Source organism: Mastigoproctus giganteus, chromosome 7, assembly GCF_048544385.1.
Source record: "Mastigoproctus giganteus isolate SK-2022 chromosome 7, ASM4854438v1, whole genome shotgun sequence".
Taxonomy (NCBI): domain Eukaryota; kingdom Metazoa; phylum Arthropoda; class Arachnida; order Uropygi; family Thelyphonidae; genus Mastigoproctus; species Mastigoproctus giganteus.
The window spans coordinates 160,570,855-160,592,720 of NC_143581.1; the positions used below are offsets into that span (position 1 = coordinate 160,570,855).

General features: G+C 36.6%; 1 protein-coding gene across 3 annotated transcripts in view; it reads right to left on the reverse strand.

Annotated features, from left to right (window-relative positions):
• Positions 1–21,239, reverse strand: part of LOC150083290 (nucleolysin TIAR-like) — a 261,413-nt gene extending 240,174 nt beyond the window's left edge. The window contains exons 1-3 of one of the 3 annotated variants that reach the window (XM_090377152.1): positions 21,167–21,239; positions 20,617–20,648; positions 20,400–20,496 (exon numbers count right to left, since the gene is read on the reverse strand). In XM_090377152.1, coding sequence (XP_090233278.1) covers positions 20,400–20,496; positions 20,617–20,648; positions 21,167–21,196 — 159 coding nt within the window. In that variant the 5' untranslated portion in view covers positions 21,197–21,239. Of the gene's footprint in view, positions 1–20,399; positions 20,497–20,616; positions 20,649–20,730; positions 20,757–21,003; positions 21,029–21,166 lie in introns of those variants that run through there. The other 2 variants (XM_090377153.1, XM_090377154.1) reach the window with 2 other exon arrangements.
• Positions 21,240–21,866: the final 627 nt, after the last annotated feature.

A 21,866-nucleotide genomic window follows, 5' to 3' on the forward strand; every position in this document is an offset into this window, starting at 1 on the left:
AAGTCGATGCGCCAACAACAAACAAAAAAAAAAAAAGGAAGGAAAGAAAAACCAATATAACCTCACCCACCTGATGTACAGGGATAACACCAAACTACACGGGAACCGAGTAGCAACTACTCCAGATAACCAAAGAATTCAGCAATGATATCAGGATGGAATTTGGTCTAGACAAATGCAAGATCCATGAACTGCACCAGGGGAAATTAGTTGGCCGAAACTACAATGAAGACTCAAACTGGGAATGATGTAGACTCAGCAGTTAAAGCACAAGGGAATCAAAAGTCTGCCCGACAAAAAAATACTACCAGACTCAGAAGCCTGCTGAAAGCAAAGTTGAATGAAGGGAACACAGTTGAAGCCATAAACACCTATGCAGTCCCAATGCTAACATACTCCTTCAGGATCATAGACTGGACTAACACCAAGCTGGAGGATATCATTAGGAAGACAAGGACAATGATGACCAAGAGCTGCCAACATCACCCAAAGTCAGCCATGGAGTGACTGACAATAGCTCAGAAAGAGGGAGGAAGGAGCCTGATAGACCTCATCGAGCAATAGAAAAGTGATAGCTAACCTGAAGGATTGCTTCCAGAAAAATGTAGCAGTACTCTATCAGGACATAAAAGAAAACAGACAAGCAGCATACCCCACTTAACCTAAGAAAGGAGTTCCCTCCCGCCCAGACGGCACAAACGAAGCTAGAAAGATGGTCAAAGACACTCCGGGACAGACACTACATGACCTCCATCAAGACCACGTAGATCAAATTGCTTCCAATGCATGGTTCAGGAGTGGGACGCTCTTCCTTGAGACTGAAGGATTCATGCTCACCATCCAAGACTAGGTAATCAACATCAGAAACTACATCCTGAAGGAGCATGGAGTGTCCAATTACACATGTCAACGATGCCACCTAGCCTCAGAAACGATTCAACACATCACTGCGGGATGCAAGGTGACCCAGACTGAGTACACTCATAGACACAACCAGGTAGCCAGGATAATACATCAGAAGATAGCAAGGAAATACCAGTTGATCGAAGAAAGTGTACCATATAAGTATGAACCCCATACAGTACTGGAAACCCCAACTCACAAGCTGTACTGAGACTGCTCCATAATAGCAGACAACACAATCCCACAGACCGGACATAACCATTGTCAACAAGAAGGAAGAAGGAAAAGGCTACCTATCTGACTGACACAGTGATGACCAACACTGGCAACCTCCAGAAAATACAGGAGGAAAAAAACTGGAAGTACACAAGCCTAAAACAGGAGATCAAAGAAATGTGGTGTATGCAACAAGTAACGACCAGCCCGATCATCGTGTCAACCACCGTTATGGTGCCAAAGACCCTGCATAACAGCCTAGCAGTAATAGCTCTCCCAGACAACACCTACAGTAATACCCCGAAGTTACGCGATAGGTGGGTCCGACGAAAATCGCGTAAGTCGAATTCGCGTAAGTCGGGGTAAAACTTTGCATATAAATACATATAAATTTTGCTTAATTGGGACCAAGGACTAACAAAAACACTAGTTTAGAAGAAAAATATTAATAAAATTGCAGTTCTTTATACATATTAATACAAAATATGTATTAAAAAAAACAAATGACTTACGTAAAAAAGTTATTTCGATGTCGATGGCTTCATAAAATCTAACAAATTCGTCTGACGACACAGCGCGTTCTTTTTTTCATGCAGAATTTCTTCGTAGCAAGCTAATAATTTTTTTTATTCCTTGCTTTGTAGCTATAACGCGTTCTTCGTTGGAGTCTATGTTTTCTAAAATTTTTAAGCCCTTTACAATTGAGCCCTTTTCAATTTTCAACCTGTCAAGTTTGCAATTGTCATGTGCTTTTCGCCGTTGCTTCATTTAGGCCTGTAGCACGTGCAATATCACATGGTCTTTCATTTCGCTCAAAGCGTTTCACAATTTCATATTTTTTCTCTATCGACAGAGGTGGACTGGCCATAAGCCTTACCGGGGAAACCCAGGTGGGCCAGTGTGAATTTGGCCATAAACCATAGTATGAGGCCACTATAAATTTCCCCGGGTAAGAATTTTTGACCCAGTCCGCCTCTGTTTATCGATAATTGCTTTTCTTTTTCTCTCTGAATCTGCAGTGTCTTCACCAGGACGCTTCCTTTTCACACCTTTTAATTAAGTATTTTACTCATTTTTAGGGAATAAAGCGCAATTACAAAACGAGGAGGCACGCTTGATACGCATAAACAAAGCTGCGCGCATGTAGCAACTGAATAAACAACACCATAAAGGCAGAGATACACTATTAACACCTCACATTTCTAGGGGTTACTACCATAAAACAATAAAAATCCAGTTGCGTTTCTGCTAGTGAAATCTGTTATAAACTGGTAGTAAACTCGATCTAATTGCATTTGCGATTATACCGATAGCTGGAATTGTGTTGGTTTTTACGTTATTATGGTGAAATGTGTTTCCCCTTCACTGATATAAAAAACATAAAAGCAACAAAGTTGAATTTTGTTCATCTTTCGCTCTCATTCTCCGCCGTCGCACCGTATATCGATAACATATGAAAAACGACCTTGAAGATAGTGGGCGGCAGCGTTGCCAAACGAAAAAAATCAAGAACCGCGTAACTCCGAGTTCGCGTAAGTCGGGGTAGCGTAAGTCGGGGTATTACTGTACAAGGAACTCCAGAAAGTCGCAATCCTTACATGTAGGACAGTCAGTGTTCCTCAACCAACAGCAACACCAGACATAACCACCATGCGTACTTGGTAGCAATACCTGTCACGGGGTAGAACCCCCCCCACAGTCAGGGAGAAATAATAAGTACGCATGGAGGTTAAATGATCCACAAAACTATATCATAATCTTTAAAAGTAAGCAATCGTTTACTACTAGGTAAATAACGCAGACAAAGATCATAACTGGCACAGCTCAATGATGCCACACATCGTCCCAATCACTTAATCCTTGGCTGGGGACCTTTTTTTCCCAATACAAAATTTTTTTTGTGCCCAATAATATAAATGCATATAAAAAAAAAAATCATTCTTTATTTAATCTTAAAACAAGGTCATTTATTTTTTGTAAACTTTATAGCTTTTATATAACTAAAAAGAGAGCTAATGTGAACATGATGCTTGGCATCTCATCAACTTTATACCAGGAGTAAAAGGGGATTTTATCTTTAAATACGGCTCAACATTCAATCTACAAAGTTGTAATTCTATACCTGTTTTTGAAGTAAAAAGAAAAATTAGTATCATTCATACCTGTATCAATATGACTTCCAGCAATCACAAATTTTGCAAAATATTATTTGGCTCATGCATGACTTGTATATTTTCGAAGTATTGGTATAGGGCCACAGACCAATGGAAAATTAATCCCAATAATGCTAGTTACTATCCTGTTGCAAACATATTTCTGAAAAAAAAAAGTATTGTAATGCAGTTGATTTCTCGTTCCTGTATTATAACACGGGAACGAGAAATCAATTGACGTGCACTCCATGTGGCGGATTCAGTTTGTAATTGGCATCATTGTAAGGTGTTTATCTGTTTTGGTGTTGATTACCACACAAACTTTTACGCATTATAATACGTAAATATATATATTTACGTAATTTAAGAATACGCAAAAGAATTTACCTTTATTGTCTCGTGGGAATTCTTCTTATCCTACTTTCCTATAATATCGAAAAAGCAAAAGATAATTTAAAACTCAAAATGCGTTCCTCACCATTAACCCACGAAAGATCCAATATCCCAGAATCACAGCCAAAGAACCCAACCCAACCCCAGATATAGCAAACTCAGTGTAACTTCTAGTGATGGAAGACATCATGTCAGAAAAAACGAGGCATTAAAAATACACGCTAAAATACGATAAAAATGTGTCAATAAAAATATAATCCACTAAATTTCCACCCTGAGGTGGACAGAAACTTTGACATTTGTCGTGCTCGCAGGTTGAAATAAAACTAACGAATGTTGTGTGTGTGTGTGTGTGTTACAATATTAATGGGAGATTAATTGTTAGTGTGCATGCATTCAAATGACCACGAATCGGAAATGAGAAAAGGTTGGCGGATGTTAATAGAATGAATGTGAATTTTTGTCCCCAAAGTGTCAGTAATTAATAATTTTATATAATTGTAATGCTGGATATTAAGTACCTTAGCTTCATTAAAAAGAAAAGTGCGATTTTCATTTATAGCATGAAATGCTAATTCCTAAGCATTGGCACGCAACGCTATTTACTGATTTAAAAGATCATAGAATTGGGGAAGAAGTAAAATTATTTTCATTAGATGTCACATGTTGTTGTTGTTGTTGTGTTTAACGACACATAGGCTGCTAGGGCCATATTGTGTCTTTCTAATAGTGAATATAACTATATTTTATGGTATATTCCTATACGATTTAGGAAAATAAATAGTTCTTTTTCATTAGAATCATCACCCAGAATCTGTAATAAATTTATTGATGACTGTGTATTAGCTATTGATTTAAAGGTGTTTAAGCGGATATTTTGAAAGTAGGGACAGTCCACTAACAAATGGCGAATGGTCAGTTGTACTTGACAGAATGTACATTGTGGAGCGCTGTCACTAGTTAATAGATATAGGTGAGTGAGGTGCGTATGCCCAATCCTTAGCCTTCCTAAAATTATTTCATCTCGCCTGTTTTTGCTGAAGCTGGATTGCCATAGCTTTGGTTCCGGTTTTATTTGGTAGAGTTTATTTCCTGAATAACCTTTCCAGATTAATGACCAACTGTTATAACATGCTTTACGGATAATGTATTTGTAATCTGTATATGGAACTTGAAAATTCTGCGAAGTGGTGGTTTCTGGTTGTTTGGCTGCATGATCCGCTCTTTCATTGCCAGCTATTCCAGAATGACCTGGGATCCAGCAGAATGTCACAGTTTGGTTTAATTCCTTACAGGCAAGTAGCTTAGAATGAATCTGTTTTATTACAGGGTGAGAAGAGTTGTTACCACTTATTATAGCAGTGACAGCACTGAGTGAGTCGGTGTATATTAAACTGGTTGTAATTAAAAATTCAGTTATCCGGTCGAGAGCTAAATTAATAGCATAAAGCTCAGCAGTAAAGATACTGCATTCTGTTGGTAATGAAACAGAAATGGTGAATGAAGGGAAGACTGCTGCAGCACCTACTTGAGTCTCAGTTTTTGATCCATCTGTATAGATTTTGTAGGCCTCTGAGTTAGAAGAGTGAGTTTCATGTAATTGTGCAATATTGGAGGGCGACAAGGTGTTCTTACCCCACTGTTGAAAATAACCGTCGTAATTAACAGAAATATTTGTCCAAGGCGGATCAGGAGGTGTCATGTCCTGAAATATATTGCTGATGTCTATATTCCATGCTTGAGTGAGTTCTCTAAGTCTAAGTGCAGCAGGTCGGTTTTCATTTGGCTTACTGTTGTAAAATGACTCCCATTCGGTATTATACAGATATTTCCAACTAGGGTGGGAGGGCAAACTGCGAATTTTTGCGGCAAACATCAAAAGTAATGTTTTCCTCCGAAGATGTAAAGGTGGCTCATGAGCTTCGATATAAAGGCTCTGAACAGGGGAGGTTCTGAAAGCTCCTAGAGAAACTCTCAGCGCACTGTGCTGGATCGTGTTTAATCGCTCTAAAGTAGTTCTTCTCGCAGAGTCATACACTGGAGAGCCATAGTCTAAGCGGGATCTGATGAGGGCTCGATAAAGATGGATCAGGGTATGTCGATCAGCACCCCATGACATAGATGACACACACCGGAGAATATTCAACTTTTTCAAGCAGATAGTTCTAAGATAAGATACATGTGCTTGAAAGTTCAGTTTCTTATCAAGTACGAGGCCAAGAACACGGACAGTGTGAACAAGAGGAATTGAAATGTTATTGATCTTTAGCTCAGGATCGGGATGCAGTGACCGTAATTTGCAAAAATGAGTAGTGGTGGATTTCTGCTCAGCTAGGCGGTATCCATTACGTAAGGTCCACGATTCTATTCTGGAAAGAGCAATTTGTAACTGTCTTTCAACAGTATTCATACTTTGTGACTGACAGGATATGGTGAGGTCATCTGCATACATGTATATTTGTATGGATTTTGGAAGTTCTTCCAATATGTGGTTGACCCGAATAGCAAATAGGGTAGCACTCAGTATGGAACCCTGAGGAACACCCTCTTCTTGAATGTGAGTTGCTGATAGCATGTTTTGGTATCGGACTTGAAAGGTGCGTAACCTTAAAAAGTTCTGGATGAATTGTGGAAGGTAGCCTCTCAACCCCAACTGATGTATATCTTTAATAATACCATGACGCCAAGTGGTATCAAATGCTTTCTGAATATCTAGGTTCACCATCACCAGATGTTGTCTCATGACAAAAGCGTTACGTATGTTAGATTCAATTTTGAGTAGTAAATCTAGGGTAGATCTGTTTTTACGGAAGCCATATTGGTGATCGGAAAGAACGTTTTGGGAGTCTAGCACCCACATGAGCCTCTTATGCACCATCCTTTCAAAGATTTTGCCCAAACAGCTTGTCAAGGATATTGGTCTGTAATTCTCAATTATGGAAGGATCTTTACTTGGTTTTAGAATAGCACAAATGTAGGAATGACGCCATGAGAGAGGATATGTATTTTCTGAGAAGATCCGGTTATAAAAGAGTAATAGTATGTAGAGATCGGCTTCACATAGATTCTTCAGCATACTATAGTGAATGCCGTCTGGTCCTGCTGCACTATTTGGAGATTTGCTCAAGGATTCTTTGAGTTCAGCTATAGAAAAGGGTTGATTATACGGAAGTGAGAGTCTAGTTGAAAAATTAAATTTATGACGTTCCTCAACAGATTTAATGCGTTGAAAGGAGGTGACATAAGAAGAGGAGGCGGAAATGTTATAGAAAGATTCTGCTAAAGCATTTGCAATGTCAGTAGAAGAGGATAGGTCCTGTCCATTCCATTGTATTATCGGGGACTGCTGCGGAGGAAATTTTCCATTGAGAGCTTGTATTTTTTTCCATATAATTCGTGTGTCAGTATTTTTGTTAATAGTTGATGCAAAGTTTATCCAGGAGTCACGTTTTGCTTTCATTCTAATTTGCCTTGCTTTTGCTCTGAGTTTTTTGTATAAAATTAGGTTGGCAGTAGTTGGGCATTTGCGGAACCGGTTCCAAGCACGGTTTTTTTCTACTTTAGCTTTAGAGCAATCCGTATTCCACCATTGGTTTTTGTGTACATGTTTGCATTGGTCTGATTTTGGGATGGAAATTTCTGCTGCATATAGGATTTGGCTGGTAATGTGGTCAGTTACGTCATCAATATGTTGATGTTGAACATATTGAGTGTCGAGAAGGACACAAGCTGAGTAGTTTACCCAGTCTGCTTTATAAAAATTCCAAGAAGTACGGCCTTTTGGACATGACACAGCTTGGGTTTCAATTGAATTGATAATAGGAAAATGGTCGCTGTGGAATGGATCATTCAACACTAACCATTTCATGCTTGCAAAAAGAGATGCTGAACAGATGGACAAGTCTATGGCTGAGGTTGTACCTGTAGGTAGTTGTATATAAGTTGGAGAGCCAGAATTCAGCAGAGTCAGGTTATGGTTATCCAGGAATGATTCAATTAATTGGCCTCTCCTATCCATGGTGGAAGATCCCCACAATGGATGGTGGCCGTTGAAATCGCCGAATAAGCAGACAGGAGGCGGCAGTTGTGCGATTAGATTGTCAAGTTCAGCCTGGGAGCAAGGATAATTGGGCGAGATATAAATGGATGCAAGCGTTAATGATATTCCCAATGCCATCCGAACTGCAACAACTTCTAAGGAAGTTTGTAGCTGGAGATGTTTTGACGGTATAGTAGATTTTACAAGAACAGCTACGCCCCCACGGGCAGGACCATCAGAATCTCTGTCTCGTCTAAACATGGTGTAATTTTTGAATCTGAGAGAGACTTTTGGTGATAGAAATGTTTCCTGTAGGCATACACCTACTGCATTTGTTTGAAAAAGTAAATCACTCAGGTCATCAAAATTACTACGTAATCCTCTACAATTCCATTGTATGAATTTATTCATTGTTTGGATTTGATTGAATAAGATTGATCTGACTGTTTTTTCTGAGAGGGTTTCAGTCTGCTTTGTTTTGATTTTTCATTCTTTGAAAAGGTTGGGCGTCCTGTTTCTATGGTATCATTAGCATATAATTCTAAAACTGACTCTTCATCCTCTGGTTGAATATCAATTTCCATTTTCCTATTGCATTGTTTCCCTTTTTCTTGGTCTTCAACATTTGCTGATTTTACTGTTTCGGGCAATGATGAGATAGCATCACTTGGGATACTAATTGGTGTATTGTTGGTCTCATTGACTGTAAGTTTCTTTTTGGATGTTAGCAGTGCAGTTTTGGCCCAGGTGGAAAAAGAACTGCTTGGTTCTATGGAGACATCTGTTTGTGTTGCAATTGAGCGGCTACTTCTGGTCACTGATGCGTATGATCTGCTAGGCATGGTTAACAGCACTTGCTTTCTTGCTTCAGGATATGTAACTTTATGCTCCACTTTATATTTCTGGATTTTTTTCCCTGTTTTCCAGAGGTCACATGCTTTAGAAAATGCAGGGTGGCTTTCTTTACAGTTTGGGCAAGTGGGAGTGGAAGCTGTACAGTCTCCTTGGGAATGCTCCTTGGAGCCACAAATAGGACACACAGCATCGCCTCTGCATGCAGTCTGTGCATGGCCGTACTTCTGGCACTTAAAACAGCGAATGGGATTCGGGATGTAAGGTCTAATCTTGCAGTTTAAATAACCTGCTTTGACAGAAGATGGAAGATTCGGAGTGCTGAACGTCAAAATAATGGACCTAGTTGGTAGTAGGTTGCCATCTTTTTTGGTCATTATTCTCCGTGCATGTGTCACCTTTTGTTCGCTAAGCTCTTGTACTATTTCTTCTTCAGAAACAGTTAATAGGTCCCATTCACTGATAACGCCTTTAGACGTGTTCAGGGTGTTATGGGGCGTAACTGACACTGGAATATTGTTGAATGTTGTTAAATTTAACAATTTTTCCGAATGAGATGTTTTTGAGGTTTCAATTAAAAGGTCTCCTGATTGGAGACGCTTCACCATTTTAGGGGATCCAACAACCGATTCTAAACATTTCTGTATCAGAAAAGGCGATAGCTTGCCGACAGGTTGTGTGGACAATGAGTGCATTATGAGAAATGCTGGCATATCTGAAATCTGTTTTTCCGTCCGAAGTCTCTTCGGACGATTGGACTCGTGTTCTGAGACAGAGTTAACAACTTTGCCACCTGTGGGCTCCAGAGATGGATATTCATTACAATCCATCGTTGCTCCTTTTAGCCCTGGAAGAGGGAAATCCTTCTCCCAGATTACCGGCCCCGCCACGTGGAGGCAGGAGCGGTGCCAACCAGTGACCAAGCGATCAGCAGAAGAGGAGAGCAGTACGTTGCTAGCGATAGCAGTGACGTTGCAAGCGGGGTTAGCAGTAACGTTGCTAGCGGTGAAGCAGTGACGTTGCTCAGCGAGGGAAGCAGTAACGTTGCGAGCGGTCAGCAGTAACGTTGCGAGCGGTGGAGGGATTATCAAAGCACTAGTACTCGCCCTAGGAAAATCGCTAGAAAATCGCACTAGAAAGATCGCTTGGGAACTATCGCTTGGCACTCGGGGCCTAGATGTCACATTGTTAATGTGTTATGTGCATTGGACATAATCTAGGATCTACTGAATAACAATACTATCAGCACTAATCATACCAAGTTACCAAGGAGGAAAATTTTTGAGTTCATTAAATTACTGATTGAGACAAATTACATTTCTTTTCAGGGTAAGATTTACAGACAGATTTTCGGGTTACCCATGGGCCTAAACCTAAATGGCCTTATCATGGAAATCTATCTAGATAGAATATAAAACATAAATTTAACGTCGTTTTTACCGAAAATTACATATTACAGTAGAGACCTAGATGATATTTTCATTATCAGAGATCATAACACTATGACTTAGGTTTTACACACCAATAATATTCACACTAGAGATAGAACTGGAAGCAACTAGGGGAGAAAACATGTTTTAGTATCTATCATAAACCTACAAACACAGGAACGTTTCTTCACCACAGTAGTTATCGTCTGTACTCTCATAAGAGTACAGGTGATAACTACACCCGTACAACTGCAAAGTGAACAGCATACTTCACGATGAATTAAATGTTGTTCTTAAAATGTAACAAATAACACTTTTAATAAATTTACAAATTTATTGCGAAGCAAAAAAAAAAAAAAAAAACCCTTTAACATGATTACTAATGATAAAATATTAATACTAAAAATTAATACAAATACTAAACTTCCAGAGCACAAGCAATAACAACAAAGATACAAAATAAAATAAGATATTTGCATATAAGCAGCAAGGGATGCATTATGTCAGAGGTGCAATAAACAGGATCCCTGTATCTGATAATTATCAAAAACAAGCTTGTTGTTATTTTCATTATTTGGTTTTTAGCATTAGCAACTAAGGCCATATTGCTCCGGGGATATGCGGTGGTCATTCCCCGACCTTTCTGCATCCTCCGTATTTGATGGTCACAGGCTCGAATGACGGTCTAATCAAGAAGCGTGTGCTACGCACTGCTGCTCCTGCCCACTTGGCCACTGAGGTGCCTTCAAAAACAAGCAAAAACTAGTTTATTATTAAACCATCACTAATTGCACGTGTTTGGGGCATGACTAGGGTTGCCAGATTTCTATGACTGGATTAAAGGACACTCAAAAATAATCAATGCTACCACTCTACAACTCTCACTCCACCCCCTCCCACCCCAAAAAAGGAAAATTGAATGATTTTTTAGTTAATAATTAAACATTTTGCTTATATTTTGGTTTAAAAATTATAGTTTTTATACAGACTATAAATATTTGAAAATTTCAGTTTAATTTAGAATTTAAAATATTTATTGGTAAACCATGGCTCTCTATGGGGAAGGATTGATGTATCAGGAAAACGAATGATATGGATGATTAAAAAGCAACTGATCCAAATACTTTAATGCAAGTTTAGTGCATTCACATTGGACATATTTTGTACTGCTTCGAGCAGCCTTAAGAACTTCACCATGTTTAATTTTTAAGATTACAGGAAACCCTTGATTAGTGCGGTTAATGAATCCTTGAAATATACCGCACATATTAAAACCGCACTAATCAAACTTAAGAAACAATGGGAATAATTATAATGAATCCTTGAAAATTATGAAATTGTAAAAACATTTTTTCTTACTCAATACGTACCTATAATGCACTGCATAGTTCTTAAATTATTAAGGAATAAATTTAAAAAAAGATAGTATGATTTAAATTTTATTTTTTGCAAAAAAACTTATCTAACTTCATTTGAACAGTGGTAGCTTTCTTCCTTTCCTCTATGATTTTGCGATAACAATCAATTTGCTTATCTAACCCTCGACGAACGTTCATGCTTCTCTCTGCATCTGGATCAATCTCTAGTACGAGTTCTTTTGCTCTTTAAAGTGTATTAAATAGTTCAAATTTTTTGAATGAAATTTCTTTGGGAGCAAATTGCTTTTCTTCTGCTTCATTTTCGTCTTCTTCCTCGTATGCATGTTGATGCTCAATTTCAAGATCGTCGTTACTTAAGTCTTTTGAATGCGATTCCAATAATTCTCCAACGTTTTCTGAATCTACTTCCTCAAAGCCGAAGTCTTTTCCAATTGTAGTAATTTCATCAATAACTTTGTTGACAGGATTAATGAAACCGCAAAAATCATTTGCGCATTCAAGCAAAAGATTCTGCCAGACTGCTCTCATGCAGCTGTTCGTCATTTCTTCCCACGATTTGTGTATGTTCTCAACTGCTTCTTTAATATCGTAATATTAAAGAAGTTTAATATTAATAATAAAAGAATATGAGTTACCAGAGCAAATTTCAATTTCAGAGTGGTATGGGGTGCTGCTGTCAAGCATTTCGGAGTCGATTCCCATGCATTTAAGTTAGAAGACCCTGGTGAGTGCGTGTCACGTATTTGCCGCTTCAGGCGCCGTTGTGAGTTGCCAAGTACCGCAAGAAAAAAACAGCGCACTAATCAAATTTGATAACGCATATATTAAGGGGATAGTATCAAAAAAATTTTGCGGACTAATTAAAATCGCATTGTTCAAAACCGCATTAATCAAGGGTTTCCTGTATTCTTAAGAACTTCGAAATTTTTAATTTTCTCAGAAAAATCTAAACAATTATCTTTAAAATTGATGTAGATCATTAGTTCGCTTTTTACACGTGAAGCTGAACATCTATTTCGCTCATCCCTCCACTTCGAGTTCATTACACTAAATATCATTTGTGAATTTGCCAAAGTCCCCGGCATTGAAAAAACATATGAAATGACCTTGAAATTACTGGAAAGCTTAAAAGCAACACTTTTCAAAATTAAATGCCATTGAATCAAAGTACTAGAACAAGTTTTAAATCTTTCAGAGGTTGACAGTTTCAGAATTTGTTTTCAGTACTGAAACCTCATGAAATAAATCATTCTGCCATTTCAACAAATGAGTCATAATTTTTAAAGCTTAAATTTTCAGAGTTTCAAAAAAAGGGGTATTTTCATTAAAATTACATTTCTTTCCTAAATATTTCAATGCAGCATTATAAAATGCTTTAAAATCATTTATTACTATGCTTTTAACTACAGGGTCTAATTTCTGAAAATGCTGATGAACTTGATACCCAAAAAATTCTTGATCTTCAGTGAATTTTTAGATCATTCATTATATAAAAAATATTCACTGGCACACGTTTCATTGTTTTCAAGCTTTTATTGCTTTGCAAATTATTTTGATCGCATAAATTGAGAAAAGAAAATATAATTCTATAATTATAGGGACCTCTGATGAATTTTCATTAATTTAAAGGATTTTAAAAAGCTGTTTGGTGTTGTTTGAGAGCTACTGGCACAAGAGCAGCTTAGGCTATAATGCGCCTAGTCTAGGTTAGAGAGTTTCATATTTCGACATTTTTCTTGATTTTCTTTAGAAAGCCAAGATTTTGTTTTATTATCACGTGGCTTTTTTCGTAAATGTTATACTATTAGTTTTTATATGTTTTGGTAGTATCTGATTAAACTTAAGGAAAAAGAAACAGTCATTAATATTTGGCTGGTCATCTAAAATTGGGGGCCAGGCAACGGGGTCCACCACAGCCAATCCATCGATGCCCAAAACGCCTGTTCAAATGGTCACGAACAGACCTTCCATAATGGGCAGGCACCCCGTCATGTTGAAACCAAATGTTGCGTCTCACATTTGCTGGAACATCGTCAAGTAACCCTGGTAGAACTTGTTCAAGAAAGATCCGATATTTAGCGCAGTTCACGCGGAATGGTAACAGGTATGGGCCAACTAAGCAGTCACCGACCATACCTGCCCACACATTTATTGCGAAATGATGTTGTGCCACATGGGGTGTACACCGTGTGGGTTGTCGTGAGCCCACACATGAGCATTGTGCTGATTGAATAAGCCTTCCCCCGTGAAATAAGCCTCATCCGTGACTAAAACATAGGCTGGAAAATCCAAGTCCTGAACACTTTCTTGGAGAAACCACTGCGCAAAAGCCTCACGTGCTGGACGATCATGGGGGAGCAGTAACTGAACCCTTTGGAGATGAAAGGGATTAAGGAATCGTCGTGCCAGACACTCTGTACACTGCAACGAGACACTCCTAAGGCAGAGGCAAAGGCACGTGTGCTAGTAGTAGGAATATTCTGGACAGTATTCAACACACTTTCTTCCATGGTGGGAGTTCGCGTCAAACGTGGTCTTCCCGCACTACTCCTGTTCCCTCTAAATGACCCATAATCGCACAAATTTTGATGCACACACACAAACAAACGGTGGTCCGGTACATGTCTGTCTGGGATGCGTTCTCCATAAATTTGTTGAGTGGCTCATCCATTGCCCTCTGCTAATCCATAACACTAGGTGCATGTCTGCCAGCTCACAGTTCGTATATCGATGTATGCTCTTCATGCGGAGACTACTGCTTGAACGAGTAAACTAGAAATTTTCCCTCTTGCGAACTGGTGAACAGTGCCGTCTACAGACTTACAGTAACGTTTCCGGTTATGGGTTCCTATGCGATTAACATTCCTTTAGATATTACCTACCTCCCCTAAACGTTTGTACCAATATTTCTGAGACACCCTGTGTGTGTGTGTGTGTGTGTGTGTGTGTGTGTGTGTGTGTGTGTGTGTGTGTGTGTATTTGGTAATTTGGAAATAATAAATAAATAATAAATAAAAAAACTAAACTTACCAGAAAAGAAAGACACTAAATTAAAAGATAACTTCCAATAAAAGAACCCCAGTTACAGTGCTAAGCATGGGATGGATACCTGTATACCTTCTCAATAAACAGAGTTTTTTTTTTTTTTTTGTCTAGGGACATTAGTCAATTTTTTGTTTTTTTAAGTGTGTCTTCTGGTATGGAAGGCTGTGACATCTAACAACTGGCATACCATCACCAGAATATAATTACATCTTTCAGTCATGGCCAGTCAATGCAAGTACTTAAATTTCAGGCAAAGCAAATCATAGGCCTTTTTGCTTCCTGAAAAGTTGTGTCGACAGACTTGCCACATTTTCCTGCATGATATCCTCCCAAATCTGCTGGAATACATCCCACTACATATGATCCAACATGGCATTGTTGTTGTTTTTTTTTAGGAGCATTAGCAACTAAGGCCATATTGCTCCGGGACATGCGGCGGTCATTCTCTGACCTTTCCGCATCCTCGGTATTTGGTGGTGATGGGCTCGAACCTCGGTCTAATCAAGAAGCATGTGCTACGCACTGCTGCTCCTTCCCACCTGGCTACGGAGGTGCCACAATCCACCATGGCAGAACCCAGCATAGATCATGAGATGGCTGTACACCACTTTAAATGCATACCATGACAGTAGAACCTATATACAATACAGTAAGCGCCGGTTATAGTGATCACTGGTTATTAGAATCAGCCACTCAATAGAATCAAATTTCAAAGAAACAATCCAAATCAATAAAATGCACTACACTTTCATCATTTACTAGAATCACATTTTCGGTTATAAGAATCAATTTTGAACACTTCTGTGATATTTTTCTAAAGCACATTCCTGGAGGTCACATTTATAGAAGTCACAACCATAAAACAATTTGCAGTTTCCAGTTTACTGGGCTTTTCTGTTAGTGCAATAAATGGATAGTAAACTCGACCTTATTCATTTGCGATAATAACAATAGCTGGAATTCTGTGTTTTCACGTTATGGTGAAATATGTTTGCCATTCGCTGGAATTTGCTCATTTCTACATCTAAACTTCATTTCACTTGCGTGTGACGTGTTAGTTCCAATTTATGTGTGCCGTATGCTTTGTTATTGATTGAAGATTATCTTTTTTACTGTGTTTTTAATTTTACTACAAAAAAAAAAAAAAAAAAAAGTCAGTGAACAGAAAGAGAGTGAATTTGAGTGTAAAAGAAAAGTTATGAATTATAGAAACGTACGATAAATTAAACTTAGGCAATATGTCTCAAAGGGAAGCGGCAGTAAAATTAGGAGTGCCTCAGTCATCCTTATCAAAATTGTTAAAAATCACGTCACACATTAAATACTAATGTAATTAATGAAACCAAAAAAAAAAAAGAAAGCATGAAGGGAAATGCCAAACAGTACATGAAGCTCTGTTCGTTTGGATGAAACAGGCCAGCTCATTTAATGCGCCAATCAATCATAGCATTCTTCTTCAAAAAGCTGAAAAACTACAGAGTTTAAGGCGACGGACAGATGGCTGACGAGGTGGAAGGAGAGGCATGATACTGTTTACAAAAACTTCACGGAGAAAAACAGGATTCCAATGGTTCTGCAGCTGACACACGGTTGGTTGAAACCTTTTGGCAAACTGTGTTAAGCACTTATAATCCTGAAGACATTTTTAATACAGTTGAAACAGGGTTGTACTACAGGGCTACCCCAGACCACTGCATGATTTTTAAAAATTCCTCTGCATCTCCAGGAAAGAAGATCAAGGACAGAATTAGTTCTTTTAACATGCAACATGACGGAAACAATTAAGAAGCCGTTTGTTAAATATGCCAATGCTTCAATGACAGCTTCTTTATTTGAAATTATCTTCATAAATGGGATTTGAAATTGGATAAGAAAAACAAAAAAATTGCATTGGTTTTGGACAATTGCCCAGCTCATCCAAAGTTGACTTTGAAAAACATTGAATTAGTTTTTCTACCTTCAAATACCACATCACCGATTCAACCTCTCGACCAGGGAATAATAAAAAACTTTAATAAGACCTTTTATTGATCGATTATGAGGCGAAGAATCAACCTGCCTGTACATATTTGGGAACATCATCCGACATCACAAAGCAGATAACTGTTCTAGATATACTTCATATGACAATGAATGTCTGGAATGAAGTTTCCGAAACATGCATTAGCAACTGTTTCAAAAAATGTGGATTAATTATTCATGATGGACAACTAAGTCACAATACGGATTACTTTGAAAAGCTTGAAGACATGGGTTAACAGAAGTTTAATGATTGGGTGGACATAAGATGGCGATCTAGAAGTAACTACAGCTTTAACAGATGAAGAAATTGCCCAGTTTGTTATTGATAATTTCACCAAGGAGGAAGAGGAAAATGAAGATGAACCCAAACGAATTCCAGTTACAAAACTGGCAAACTCATGAAGCTATAGCCGTCCTGAGGAGAGCATTGGAAGAAAACTGGTGCAAGTGATCTTGAATATAGACTTTTATACAATATTGAAAAATCTATAAATAGACTTTGTAGTGATAATTTAAAGCAATCTAAAATAAGTGACTATTTTAAATTATAATCAGATTACAAATTGTTATGTTTAATTAAGCTATGTACGTAAGAATAAATTTATTTTTATTTTGCTAACCTGTGGATAAATTTATTTTTATTTTGTTCAGAATGTAAAAATTGAAATATTCTTCCGATTTTTACGTATTATTTTAATTGGTAATAAAGTGTAAATTTGTGCTTTAAATCTTTATTTTTATAGCCTCTGGATAATATTTGTTGATTTTCGCTTATTAGCATTGCCATTTAGTAGAAGCAAAATTCAATTTGCAAATGTGATCACTATAACCGTGCTTACTGTATATATATATTCCTCCCCCACCAAAACAGAAATTCACATATAGATTACAAATGGGAGACTCTAGAAACTTACAAATGACACAGTTAACGACAGATAATTTATGTCACACTGATATATCCTGTCACCATTATATTATTACAATGTAGCGCATGCACACACATATAGGGTTATTCAAAATAATTAATAGAAATTTACATAAAATCGCCTTTCTCAAAAACATTTTTCAAAACTTTTCATTTTAACCCACATGCTTTTACACTTTAATTTGACTTAATTTAATTGTTTTATTTTAACTTCACACACTGCGTTGGAGGTTTTATTTTTATTCCCCCCCCCTTTTTTTGTATATTTCAGTTATATTTTAATAGTTCCTCCATCAACATGGGTTTGTATAGAAACAGTGTTTTGGTACACGATCAGGTGTCCCCTGATGAAATACCTGATTCATGTACCAATTTTAGCTTATTTATTTTTATCCAGTTTGCATCAAAATATACATTATATATTTTTCTTTTCACCCTCATTTTGATGCTCACTACATAATTTTACATTTATTAATTTATACTTCCCTTTCAGCTTTTGTACATATGATTGGCCTCTTAATTCAGCCATTAATTCTACATAATTCTACTTGTTTTTTTAGGTTCTTAATATTATCTCTTTTTTCTTCTTCTATTAGGCCTGGCACCTTGTGTTAATAACTTCTCCATCTTTTAGTATTTTCTATTAATTATTTTTAATTCTTATCTTTATATATTTGTATCCTGTTTTTGCTGCCTTGTGCATTCAGGTACACTTCACTTATTGTTTCTCTTTTCTTTTTCTTACATTTTATATATATATATATATATATATATATATATATATATATATAAAAATAACAGTGACAGGATACATCAGTGTGACATAAATTGTATTAACCAAGGAGAACATGCCCTGGAGTAAAATTTATCCACTGAATGCTGAAAAGTTCGAAATATGAGAGCACACAGCATTCCCCACTCAAAGTACTTTTCAAGAACAAACATTCCATTTATGACATACCAAGATTTCTTGAAACAATGGAGCTTGAAAACAATATCCTGTTCCTCTTTTGTGGAGACTAAAGATTTAAACTGCATTATTGTAATTATTTAATTAATTTATTTATTTTAATGCAATGCCTGTTGCAAAGTTTAACTTTACTTATATTATAAAAAAAAAAAAATCATCAATATACACTATTTGTTGCTTATTTCTGTGTTAATGCATATCTCTTCCCCATTAATATATTTTGTGGTTTACAGCTTATTAGCTTAATAATTACCACATTAACATATGAAAAAATGTTTACCTTACACACATGCCAAAATTTCAAATCTCACATGTTATAAGTAAAAAAATTCAAATTTTAAAAATATGAAAAGGATATGCTTAAAGTTTTCGAAGACTGAATTAATGTTATTAATAACAGCAAATCTACTATGATAAAACTTAATATTTGAAATATTATAGTCAATAAATCACATGACATTACAATAGAAACTTAAAGAGAAGTAGTCAAGAATATAGTTTGCATTATGTGATTTTACCTAGCCAGCAAAATTGCAGTTATTTTTTTATTTAGTTCATGAGAGGTCAATGCCTAGTTTTCTGCCACCACACAGAACACAGTACAGTAAACCCCTGCTATTCGCGGGGATTACGTTCCTGAGAAATGTCGTGACTACTGAGTTATGGCTCCCATAGTAATAAAAGGGTTCCGTTCCAAAGTATGAAATATATAAGAAAAACTAGTCTAAAATTTGGTCTATGTATGTATTATATGCACCTACATTATATTACTACATACATAGTGAAATAAAAGCATAAAGCATCGAAATGAAAATAAGAAACAATTTAAAATTAAATGTAATATTTATTAAAAATTTCAAAATCTTTCAAACCAGCCTTTGCTAGATAAAAAAAAAAAAAAAAAAAACTTATCCCCCGAGTGCTATCACCAGTCTCCCTAAAGTGTTGATAAATGTGTTTGCCTTTTCACGCATGATGAGTGAACTTGATGGAATTTTATTTTGAGTTCAGTCTTCTATCCACAGTTTTAAAGCCTTTTCCCATTTTTTCTAATTTAACATCACGAGTTATACAGCAAATCTTTGAAGCAATTAGCACATTTTCATGAATACTACAGCAGATTTTTTCTTCCAATTTCTTGATTGATCATACCGTTGACTCACTGATTTCATAATGTTTTGCCACTGACGAGACCATTAGAAATTGTCTAATAACTCAATTTTACTTGTTAATATCATCGCTTTCTTTGATCTTTCACAATTCCCTTGCTATTCATGGCCATATTTTTGTAGGGGTTAGAAAAGAACTTGTCCACAATAAAGTAACTTTCTTTTAACCTTTAACACACTCGAAAAAGTCTGTTTACACTAGCACACTTCAAAACGGTAGATTTTTCACTTTTGTAAGCATATCAATTAAAAGCAAACGATGAAAACTTCCATGACAAGCACATAACACATACTGAACAAGGATTAGCAGGGAACATCCATGCTTGTGATTTTGTCACTCTTCTCAACCCCCACCCACTGAAAGCTGTTTTTTGACCATGCAAGGTGATTTTTGCCACACTAATGTTTTTTATGGAGGAAAACGTTCACGGCACTTTAAAATTCACATTTTTTAGGTTTCATTTTATATTAAATCAGTGACCTCGAATATGCAAAACCGCAAATAGTCAGGGTTTTATTGTATAAACAGCTTATGGTAGCTTCCTGTTGCTTCTAATGCCTTGGAAGTGGGGTCGTCATTAATTAACATAAAATCACAATCCTCTTATTTTTACAAAGATGAAAAAGAGAGAGAGATAATTTTTATTGCCCTTCGCGGCCATAAAGCCAGGGGATAAAGCCAAGTGTCTACCTGAGCAAACCTGCTACTGTAAAATTACTTTGATAAAAATAATATCATATGATAAACAAGCCAATTATACTGTACAGCCTTGAACTTAAAAACCAATCAGCAAAGTGAAATATTGTCAAAGTACCACTTCTTAAAATTCTGTCATTTTTTAAACATGACATATGACTGATATTTAATTTAAAAAAAAAATCAAGTTATAAATAAAAGCCTACCTCCTGAATTATCTTACAGCCTTTGACTGGTCCTATTTGTCCAAACAGTGCCAAAATCAACTCTTCGGTAACTGATGGGTCTAAATTGCCAACGTACCTAAATAAACATTTCGGAAGACAAAACGACACGTTGAATATCACATGGTCACTTCAATCAGATAATGAACAAACCGGCAAACTGAAAAGGATTACAGACATAAATACACCAGATACTTACAATGTACGTGGTTGACTCTCGTTACCGAGGTCCTGCAAAAAAATAAACAACACTTAAAAAAACAAACCAAAATTATTAATAAAAATTTAAAAAGCCATCAAAAAAATTAACTACCTGGTAGGACATTATGGCGTCTATACATTAACGATAAAGACGCGTGCGCATCGCACAGTATTGTGGGATATTTACTGTCTCCCGCCAGAATTTAATGGCTGCACCGATTTAAGATATCAAAATTTAAGTGAAAAAATAGCATATTTAAAGCAACTTCCTCTTATATAAAAAACACGACGAGCGAAATTACTATACATACAAAATATATTTAAGAATTTAAAGTAGCAAAATGAACTGCTTTCTCCAAAACAATATCTGTACACCAATGAATACCTTATAAAATCATACATGGCTTTTCTAACACTAACAGATCCAACGCTCATATGATACACCTAATCCACGTCCTAAACCACATCAAATAGTTAGGTCTACAATGTTAATTAAAACTAATTACATAAAATAATGAAACATAAAGAAAAAGAAATAAATTCATTACATTCATCCAATGAGCAACCCGCGCTTGCATCTTCTTTATGAGTACAGCAAACTCCACAAAAAAAAAAAACGCTTCAACAATACTACCGGAAGCCAGTAACGTGGCTGTAATTCTGCGCAGACAGATCAAAATGGGGTTACTCTCGACCTCATTACAGTTCCAACACATATTACTTTTAATGCTTGAACACCGCCCCTCAAGTCAAACCTAATGTTATTGTTAAACACCAATAATCAAAAATACTTTTTTTTTTTTTTTATTGCGCTGTCATGAACAGCTGATACGGCCAGATCATCCTATGATTCTAAATTTTAAAAAAAATTACACCCAATTTTGATCAATAAATCGAGACAAACATGAATTATCAAATTCAAGCATAGGTAAATAGAACACAAGCATAATTTTTATACAGTATAAATATTTTAGTAAAAAATTTCAGAACGGCAAGGCTCAATAACTTCCACGATTTTTCAATATATTAAAAAAGTAAGAAATTACATCAATCTTTTTCGTGGAATGCTTCCAGCCAATTCTCTCCAAATGTAACAAATAAAATAAGATGAAAAAAAAAACGAATTAATGAATTTCCTCACTCATAGAGATATGACCAAATTCGACGCGCAACGGAATCGAAAGCAGAAAGCCCCAAACCGACCCCGAAACACATAAAACCACCGCAGCAAGACCATGAGTGTGAGAA